A 10,548-nucleotide genomic window follows, 5' to 3' on the forward strand; every position below is an offset into this window, starting at 1 on the left:
GGAGGTAGGAAAGAGAGGGGGTGAAAAGGGAAGGTGGTTTCCCCTATCCCCGCTGTCTGGACACTAGACCCAGACCAGAGCTATGGGCTCTCTCACCAGCACCAAACCATTCCTGAGGACCCACCATCCACCTGAAGGTGAGGGAGGGGCACATCAGAAAGCTCCAGTACAGTGAGGGGGTTACATTCCAGGCAGACAGGATCAGGTAGGGGCTGGGGTGACTCCCTTCTCAGCCAGGACACACAACTCTGGAGCCCCAGAAGAGCATGCTCCCTGATGACCCCACATCCAGGCTAGAATGTAGAGAAAGGGAGACAAAAATCACAGCTTTTGAACAAGTGACTGGGAAGTTGCTAGAAAATTCAGTCAAGTATGAAAGGTGTCAGGGCGGCGCCTTGGCTCAAAGGAGTAGGGCCCCAGCCCCATATACCGGAGGTGGTGGGTTCAAACCTGGCCCCCTGGCAGTGCCTGTGGCTCAGTGAGTAGGGTGCCAGCCCTATATACCAAGGGTGGCGGGTTCAAACCCAACCCTGGTCAAACTGCAAAGAAAAATAGCCGGGTGTTGTGGTGGGCACCTGCAGTCCCAGCTACTTGGGAGGCTGAGGCAAAAGAATCACCTAAGCCCAGGAGTTGGAGGTTGCTGTGAACTGTGATGCCACTGCACTCTACCAAGGATGACAAAGTGACACTCTGTCTCTTAAAAAAAAAAAAAAAAAAAAGGCCCTGGCAAAAAACTGCAAAAAAAAAAGTACGAAAGGTGTCACCTTACAGAACCAAAACTAGCTTATATATTTTTCTGGAAGACTTCCTCTTATTCCTCCCTCTGAACCCTCCAAAAGACAAAAGTCACTGCACCTTACTTCTGTGACTGCCAGGCTGGTGTGGAGGGCTGCAGTGGGTAGCGTACAGGAGGAAAGGGCAGGGTGACAAACAGGGAGCTGGGAGGTGGAAGGCACAAGAACCCACTTCATCGAGAGCACAGGAGAAGGTAGAGCTGGTTGAGGAAGGACACTGCTGCCCCTGAAGTGGCTCTCAGCATAGAAACAGAGGGTGCTCGGTGTTCCTGTCCACTCAGCTCTGGCCTGGCAGCTACTAGAAGGGGCGAGCTGGGGAAGCTGGTTCCCCTGTAGGCACAGTCACCGCACATGAAGTCCAGCCAGAGCCAGAGAGGAGGAAGGCTGGGAGGGGACAGAGGTGTGCGCATGGGGCAGTCAGACAAGAGTAGGAGGCAAGAAAGAACGTGCCTCTAACGTTATATATTAAAAATATCCATAGTTCTTGTGCACAAAATTCCATCATTCACATCTGAGTATCACCCCTGCCTCCCCCGCTGGGCCCCGGAACAGTTTTAAAAGAAAGATGGTGGTTTTCCTTTTCAAGAGCTGAGGAAACATCTGCTCAGTCTTTTATGGACCTTGAGAAATGGTGACCCTTCCCCTTCCCCCCAGTCTCTGCCTCCCAGGCCTCTGCGTGCTGGGTGGTGTGAAGAAGGCGAGGCTGGGTCATTCGGTCACTCATGCCTCCGTTTGGAGGGTGGTATCAGGTGTGGGGGCAGGTCGGCAGGCAGCTCATGGCCTTCCAGCTTGACCTTGATGAGGTGGTTGGCCAAGGCAAACTCCTCGTCGTCTAGCAACCCGTCCTTGTCTACATCGGCCAGCTTCCAGATCTTCCCCAGCACTGTGTTGGGCAGCTTGGACTTCACCATCTCCTTCTTGGCATTGGCGCCTGTGATCTTGCCATTGACGGGGGACAGCGTGTAGAAGATCTCATCGTAGGTGGGCTTGTCCTTGCCCACCACCCATTCCACATCATCGATGCCCTCACCAGCCCCCTCACCGTAGCCATGCCCAAAGGGCCCATTCATGGTGCCATCAAAGGCACCGCCCTTCACCGCCTGGGAGGGCATCAGGGACTCCTCCTGGCGCACCATCACCATCAGCCGGGCAATGTCGTTGGCCAGCATGTCATCCACTGTGTCCAGCAGCTTGGGCTTCAAGGCCTGGAACTTGCTGAAGTCCTGGGTCTGCAGGAGTTCCTGTGGGTAGAAGGAAAAGCAGGGCTGGGAAGGGCAGCTCCCCCAGGCTGAGTGGCTTCTCAAGCAAAAAGGGTAGGTCTCCCACATACCACATACCAGCTTAGGCCACTTAGCCCCTTTGGGCCTTAGCTCTCTACCCTGTAAGCAGGAAGTAACAGCAGCACTTTCCTTCAGGGCTGTAGTGAGGATGGATGACAGGACACAGCAGGGCCCCTGGCACAGCCCTATACTCTCCCCTCCACACAGTGTGAGTCATAACATTCTCTTGCTCAATGGGTGGGGTGCCAGTGATAACCCAGCAGCTTCCGTTTTGTGACGCCCTTCACCAAAGCTGGGATTCCCTTGATAGCCAGTCCCCTGTGGCCTCCCTGACAGCACCAGGGTAGTCTGGAACAGCCATACCTGCATCTTACGGAGGCTGGGGAAGTCACCGGGGGAGATCTGGTGCTCCCGCTCAATCTTCTGATAGATCTCTCCCAGGTTGTTCACCAGTTCCTTCTTCTTGCTCTCTTTACCGAAGACGTTCGGCATCTCCTTCTTTAGGGAACTGATGATGTAGGCATGGACCTGTGAGGACAGGAGGGGTGGGTGGATAGCAGGTGCTTCCTTGGCACGTGCCTGGTGGCCCCAGGGAGCCTCTGAGGATGCTGCCATTGCCTGCTGCTCAGGAACAGGAAAGTGGGAGTGATGGGATCAGGCCGCCACTACCACCAGAGGACCCCGGCCCAGGAGCAGACACAACTTGGAGAGGCCCTGCTCCCCACTGCAGTGGGCACAAGGACAGAGAAAAGGGAAGAAAAACGTGTGTGAAACAGCAGACAGACGACAGCCCTGCACGAGGCATCAGATGATCCAGGAAGAGCAAAATTGAGTCTGTCAACCAAGAAAACGCTGTTTGAGTACCACCAGGCCCAAGGGGCAGGGTAACCCTTCCACCTTGACCCTGAGCAAAGTTAGACAGCTGGGAGGGCTTGCCTAGGGTGCTTGGCTACTGTGAGTAAGAGCCAAGACTGTGACCAGGTAGCCAAGGTGCTCTGCAGTCCGTGTTCCTTCTGTTTCTCTTTGGGTCCCTTTCCTCCAGCTGCCCGCTCCTGGGCATGTTTCCTGCAAAGCCACATTGCCCCCCTAATGTCAGTCCTGCAGACTGCTCACGGAGAGCTCACAGAGCCAGCAGGCCTGAGCTACATGCCACTATATCATCATGACAGCTCCAGGGTGAGTGAAGATTAGAAAAATCCCACAGAGGCTTTCCCCAGCTGTTTCAAGCTTTATCTAAGTCTCAGTACCTCACTCAGATGTTGTTCAGGGCGGCACACCCTTCATTTCCCTGCAGCATGTGAGAACACTGGCACCTCAAGAGCAGCCCAGCCCTCAGATCCCTCAGCCTTGCCAAGCAAAGTCCAGCCATGCGGCAGCCAGCCCTGACTCCCTTCTGCTGCCCTCCACTCAGCACAAGCCCCACATGCCCAGCCCAGGTGGCCTGGCCAAGAACTGCCCCGGGTTCCCATCTAGGATTTCTTAGGGACACTGCAGTAAGCAGGTCACAGAGAGCTGCAGTGGCCACTCTGCCTGGCACAGGCCAGAGAAAGTCAGCATAGAGAGTGCTGCTTACTCCAGAAAAGGAAGCAGTTGAGACACAGCAGGGTTGGGAGAGCACAGGACTTTCCAGGCTTGGTGACTCAGTATGCCTGTGGCACACAGTCACATACTAACCTCTCCAGGCCTCCAGGCAGGGGCTCTGTGCCTGCCCCTGATGGAGGCTGGGTAGAGCTCAACCAGAGCCACATCCCTCAGTTCAGGACATCTTTTGGTCCTTTTGGGAACCCTTTTCTCATGGGTTCCTTTCTCAGAATTGGCTCTACCTGCAGGGAGGTTAGAGTCAGATATCTTAAAAACATGTAGCCCTGAACCTTCCAGAGCAGGATCTGACCTGTGTCTATGTACACAAGGTGCCAGGGGCTCAGCACACAGCAGATCCTGGCCCAGCAGGGAGAGGGGCTCAGACCCGCACATCGGGGCAGGGCTGCAATGCTGTTGGCCCATGAGCACTTTGGGTCACAAGGTGGAGCCACAGTAGAGGCAAAGGACGGATGGTCAGCTCTTGCTGCTCAGGCCAGGCAGCACCCTAATGCCACTGGATACTCTCGCCCCTTGAGACAGTGGGCATGAGGGCCACTGTGTGCAGGCACTGCGGAGTCACCACACCTCTGACCTGCCTGCCATAGGCAGGGGCACCAGCTCCCTGGGAAGTACCTCTCCTCAGGCCTCTGTTATACTCAGAAGCCTGGAGGACTATGTCCTTGGCCACGGGTGTGGCTGTCACTGAAGCTTAGCAACCCATGCAGCATTTGCCCTGGTCCTTCTCTGCATTCTACACAGGAGAGGGCACCTGCCTGTTGCAGTTTCTTACCAGAGAACCAGTGACCCATCACTAACCAGCCCGGGCTTGGGTGACAGGACGGTTCCCAAGCTGAGCTCTTACTCAGCCTGGGGAGGGTCACAGTCTGTTCCTTAAACATCTGAGCCCTGTGCTAAGACTATTGAGAACAGCTGGATGCCCTGCTAAAATGCCAATGTTTGGACTTGGTCACTTCTCCGCTGCTCCATCTACCTCAAACATTTCCGTCCAAAGGGGCCAACCCCAGCCACAGTTGGGACTATCCCTCATGATGACATATCTGGACTGGCTCATGATGTGACACTATCCAAAGTCAAACATCCTGAGGAGATGTATCCTGTCCCTCTGTTAGGAAGTTCCACTGGTGGCATAAACCTTCATTTCCTAACCCCCAGCACCCTGGGCTCTCAGTACTCGGCAAGCCACTTTAAACAATTCAGCCCTGTGCTTCCATGAGGGGTAAGGGTGGTTTGAGGCCTGTGTGGAATGATTCCACCTCACCTCACTGTGGTCTGGGCTTCAGCACCCAGCACGCTCACTGGGCTGCAGGCTGGTGCCCTTTCTCCTCATTAGCTGCTTCCTACCCAGCCCAAACATCAGCTTCTGCCCACAGCCACCCCAGCACCTCTACCCCACAGGGACAGCTGCCTGGCTCAGTTCCTGTGCTTACCCTGGACAACATGACCAAAGCTTACTTTTTGTGTGTGCCTTATTGCCCCATGAAGGTGAGGAAGGTTAGGCTGGGGGCTGTGTCCCTCCTCACTATTTCCCCACTGTTTCTGCACAGTGCTGGGGGCACTTTAGTGCTCCATAGCTCTAGGAGGGAACCCCACTGAGGTTCAGAGCTCCCCAAACTCTCCATTTCCAGGCTGGCTCCTTCATTTCAGTGGTGATGCTTCGTGTCTGCTGTTTCTATGTTGTAAACACAAATCCTTCCTTTAAGTATTTGGGGTGTAAACCACAAACAGAACAGGTAAAGGGCAGGCCAGGAGAGGGGTCTCAGTTGAACAGGCTGCATCACAGGTACACACAGATGACAGTTTTCTGTACACATGGAAACAATGCAGGGCATGTTTGGCTGTGCAGCAGGCTGAGATGGGTCCTGGGAATCCCTGGGCCCCAAATTCCAGTCCCACAGTCCCCAAGCCCTGCCTGGAAAAAGGCTGCTCCCCTCACCCCGGGGTCTACCTTTGCCAGCCTTGCCCGCTTGATCAGGTCATTGAGCTTCCTGAGGGCGGCGTTTCGGGGAAGGGACTGGATGTCTTTGAAGAGGTCCTGCTCCTCTGCCTCAAAGAGCTTGCGGTTGTCAGGGATGAGAAGTGGGTGGGACCAGAAGGAGCCAATGTAGACCCTGACCACCTCAGGGGTATTGATGATCTTTCCCAGGGACCACATGAGGGCCCCATACACCCGCATCAGCTGCTGCGTCTCAATCTGGTCAGCCTTGTTCAGCACCACACGGATCTTGTCCTCATGGTTTTTGAGGGCCTTGATAACTTCTGAGAACTCATCAGAGATGTCCAGCTTGTGCGCGTCGAAGAGCAGGATGATGCGGTCTACCCGCTCAGCAAACCATTCCAGGACAGCCGCAAAGTCATAACCTGAGGGGGAGGAGAAGGGTGAGCTCAGGGTTCCCATCAAGGGTACTCTGATGCTCTTGTCTCTAACTTGGCCTACTATTTTTCAGTCTGAGGTCATTTTTTAAATTCTCAGAATGTACTCACCTGGACAGCACAGCACCCTGAAGGGAGGGTCCTTAGGTCTCCCCTATTTCTGCGCTTGCCATGGTGGTGCCCTCACCCACGTAGCATCTAATATAAATAGATGCAAATGCAAAGGAAGTTACCAAGTCCAAGTTCTTTAAGGTGAGTCAGACTAGGGCAAGAGTGAGGAGACCCAGCAACATGGCTCAGATCAGTATGGTGGGTAGAGCAGACTAGGTGTACTACCTGCCAGCAATGTGCAGATCAGCAGTGATAGTATATACAGCAATAACTGCGGCTGGTATTTTTCAGTGCTTAAGTGTCAGGCTCCCTATTTTATAAGAATCTCATTTATTAACTGCTACAGTGGTTAGCAAACTACAGCTGAGGGACCAAACCTGGCCCACTACCTAATTATGTAAATAAAGTTTTACTGAAACACAGCCATGCTCATTTGTATTGTCTAGGGCTGTTTTTGTCTACAACAGCAAAGTCCAGTCATTGTGATAGAAACCATAAGGTCTGCAAAGATGAATATATTAACTATCTGACTTTTCTAAGAAAAGTTTGCTGACCTTGGCTCTATGACAAGGCCACGAAGTGCTGCACACCACTTCCCCTTTCTAGGTCTTAAACATGCTTTGAAAATGAAGCAGGTGGACTAGACAGAGGCTTCCTCTAAGCCCTGATCTGCATGGCTAGGTGCAGTGGCTCACACCTGTAAATCCCACCATTTGGGAAGGCCAAGGTGGGTGGATTGCCTGAGCTCACGGGTTTGAGACCAGCCTGAGCCAGAGTGAGACCCTGTCTCTAAAAATAGCCGGGCATTGTAGTGGGTGCCTGCAGTCCCAGCTACTTGGGAGGCTGAGGCAAGAGAATCGCTTGAGCCCAGGAGTTTGAGGTTGCTGTGAGTTATCATGCCACGGCACTCTACCAAGGGTGACAAAGTGAGACTCTGTCTAAAAACAAACAAACAAAAAAAAAACAAACAACCAACCCTGATCTGCTGTTTTCCACTAACTGATTATGGCCCAATTAAGGCTTACCAATTAAAGTGAACTGTGTCCTCTGTGGCAGAGACTGCTAACTGGAATTCCTCCTTTAATAGTTGAACTATCTAGTTTCAGCTGGATTCATGGCCTCCCAGCTTACAACTGCATTTCTCAGCCTCCCTTGCAGCAGAAACAAACAAGAAAAGGTACATGAGCCCTCCATTGCTTTCTCAACTTCCTGAGGACTAGGATGCAGATGTGATAACAGGAACTGGAGCAACCACTTTAGGTTCAGAGATGAAAGTTGCATGTTCAGGGGCCTTGGGCTTATTTTTCACATAAACTACTAGATATCTGATTTAAGCCAATCACTTTTGGGTCTCTATAAAAACAGTCTAATTTGTATCCTCTTTGACAATTATGCCTCTTAAAAATGTTTCCGCTTCTTCCATTGCCTCCAGAAGTGGAAATTCTCTATTCCTCACCTTTTAGAAATACCAAGGAGAGACAAGAAGACCCTGTGGAAACAATGGCCTAGAGCAGTGATTTTTCAAATGGTGTGCTCTGGCACACTAGTGTGCCATGAGAGGATATTAGGTGTGCTGTGAAAATGTTTAAAGATCACTAAATTATTTTTGAAAGTTCAAAGCAAAGAATATTTTTTAACTCTTTTTTTTTTATCAATATAATTTAAGTGTGTACAGAAGTTTAATATAGGTTCAAGTGTGCTTTGAGATTAAAAAAAAAGTTGAAGAACACTAGCCTCGAGTCTATGGGGAGCTGAGGTCCCAGCCCCTCCACTGCCACATCCCCTCTGACTGATTCTGAGCAAGCTTCTTTCTCCCTGGCTCAGTCAATCCACTGGCACCAGGCCACCCTAAATGTAGGCCAGCCCAGAAAATAGTCAAGCTCCTAAGAAAAGCCAGAGAAGCCCCAAAGTCAACTTCCTCACCCCCATAGCCTGTTCCTGGCATCCCCCAACCAAGCTGGGGGTTTAGACAGGTATTCTCCAGATTGTAGGACAGGAAATAGCAAGGAGACGGGAGTTCAAAATAAAGAGAAAAGTATCAAGGAAAGGCCACAGCCAGGCCCAGAGCAACCTGCAGTGAAGGAAGGCAGGCAGCACTGAGTGTCCCCCTGTAGGAGCCTGCTCATTACCCGTTGTGAGTTCAGGAGGCAGTGGGGTGGCACAGGCCCCTGCCTTGGCGGCATCAGCTACTCCCCATCCTGGGCTGAAGGCAAGGCTCCCAAGAGGCAGCCTCCACTTCAGGGGCTGTGGAATAAACAGTGCTGTGAGGCATGCCAAGGAATGAGCTTGGCGTGGTTAGACAAATGTTCCCAATGCCAGGCCCCCACATTCAAGTGTGCCTCCAAGGCATCTGCAAGCCTAAAGCCACAGGGTGCTGAGCCTCTCCTCACACGTGAGACACCTAGAAAGAACATGAGCTTTTAATAAGATGGCTCTGGACTCAACTCCCTCCAGCTCTATACTCTGTGACCTAAAGTTCTTTTCTTCACTTCTGAGTACTTACTCCATCTGTAAAACACAAATAACAATTCTTCCTCCTAGCATTACTGGGAGGATTAAGTGGGGTAACACACTAGACTCCCAGCAGACCTAGTCGGGGGGAACACAGGGATTCCTAGGGAAAGGGAACAAGGGGCCAAGTGGCTCGGGCTTCTCCATGCTCAGCTGAGGCCAGAAACCAGCTTTTGTCCTAGAGGAAAGTCACCAAAATGTAAAGGAAATCTCAAATCCACCACTTCAGCCAACACAGCATGGGCAGCCTCTCCAAAGCAGTGATCTGCAACCGTCTTCCTGCCCTGCCACCAGGGAACTGGGTGCTCTGATTAGAAGCAGAAACAGCACAGGAGGGAGCTGGGCCCTGGCTTCAGGCTGGGCAGGGAAGCCCGGTCGGTCTTCCAGAGGCTTGTGTGAATAGCTCAGATCCCACATGCCCAGAGGTGTAGGAGGCCATAGAGCATGTTCCAGGTCACCCCTGTGCCAGCTGCCAGCCACCAAGATGCTGGTTCCAAAGTACAAGGCCCCTTAGACGCCCCGACTCATGCAGCTGGCTCCGAGAATCACAGGAAGGGACACTCAAGAGAGTGAAAAATCAGCAGAAAATCAGAAGAGAAGGCAGGAGGGATCAGTGGAAGGAGAGGCCACCTACTGCCCCTGGGGCTGCCAGGCTTGCACCCTGGGTGAGCCTGTAGGGCCTGCTTGGGGCCCACGGCTGCAGTGGCCTTTTATGGCTGGCTCTGGGAATGCTGGTCAGCACTGAAAAATCGATGACTCAATGACTGAGCAGTGGCTCCTCACTCAGCAAAAGGGGCCCCACTTCTTCCTTGTCAAACTGTTTGTCCTCAGACCGCCACAAGCTGAAACTAGAATCCACACAGCTGGGGATGCAGTGATGCCAAAGCTCAGTTCTTCGGAATGAGGCGCCCTGATGGGCTGTGCTCCGCTGTGTTGGCTTTGGCCTGGGAGTCAGGACAGCGCCTGGGGAGCTGAGGTCACCCTTCCAAACTCCACCCAGTGTGGCCTCACTACTTCCTCCCCCTGATGGAGTCAGACTCTGGGGAAAGGGAAAGATAGAAGGACGATGAGTGAGTATTCAAACTCCCTGCCAGCCCGCAAGTCCGTGAGCCCCAGCCAGAGCCGCCCCCACCCTACCCTATTCCCAAATCTAGTCACTGGCCATCGCTTCAACTTCAAATCCATTTGTTTTGTATGTTAAATGAAAATTTTTCCTGTTTACTACTGAGAACACTCATACTTTTACTAAGAGGGAGACACAGTAACCGGCCAAGCACACCCATGGATGACAAAAAGGGCCACAGCACTCAGGCCTATGCGTTGTCACTGCAGATGTGAGACCACATGGTTGTAAACCACCACCAGCTCCTCACTGCCCCTGATGTCCCTCGCTCCACCTAAAAGATGCCGGGTTTCAAAGGGTGATGAGGGCTAACCATGCAGTGGCAGCATAGAGCACTATTGCATGCAGAGCTCAGCATAGGTGACAAGCACAGAACAGGGCTGGCTAGCACCCCCAGCACTGCCCAAAGGTAACAAAGGGGAGGTCGAATCAGGTCCAATCACCTCTTACAACAGCCAGAGTTGTGCTTGGTGAGAAAGCAGGGTGTTCTTACCAAGGTAGGAGTTGGGGAGATAAAGCTGACATGGGTAGCTCCACAAAGACATAGAAAAACATGGCTGTGGGCTGGAAAGAAAAAGCCACCCAGGCTCGGTGTCTGTGGCTCAAGTGGCTAAGGTGCCAGCCACATACACCTAAGGTGGCGAGTTCGAATCCAGCCCGGGCCCGCCAAACAACAACAGCTGCAACCAAAAAATGGGCGGGCGCCTGTGGTCCCAGCTACTTGGGAGGCTGAGGCAGGAGACTCGCTTGAGCCCAG

At 52.7% G+C, this 10,548-nt stretch overlaps 1 protein-coding gene across 1 annotated transcript in view; it reads right to left on the minus strand.

The window, feature by feature from the left end:
- Positions 1-1,241: 1,241 nt before the first annotated feature.
- EHD1 (EH domain containing 1) overlaps positions 1,242-10,548 on the minus strand; it is a 25,066-nt gene continuing 15,759 nt past the window's right edge. Inside the window, exons 3-5 of the mRNA XM_003798625.3 lie at positions 5,622-6,034; positions 2,438-2,602; positions 1,242-2,035 (exon numbers count right to left, since the gene is read on the minus strand). Of these exons, the coding sequence (XP_003798673.1) occupies positions 1,511-2,035; positions 2,438-2,602; positions 5,622-6,034 (1,103 nt within the window). The 3' untranslated portion in view covers positions 1,242-1,510. The remainder of the gene's footprint in view (positions 2,036-2,437; positions 2,603-5,621; positions 6,035-10,548) is intronic.

The sequence above is a fragment of the Otolemur garnettii genome, unplaced genomic scaffold (genome assembly GCF_000181295.1).
Source record: "Otolemur garnettii isolate 467f Iridium unplaced genomic scaffold, OtoGar3 scaffold00140, whole genome shotgun sequence".
NCBI lineage: Eukaryota > Metazoa > Chordata > Mammalia > Primates > Galagidae > Otolemur > Otolemur garnettii.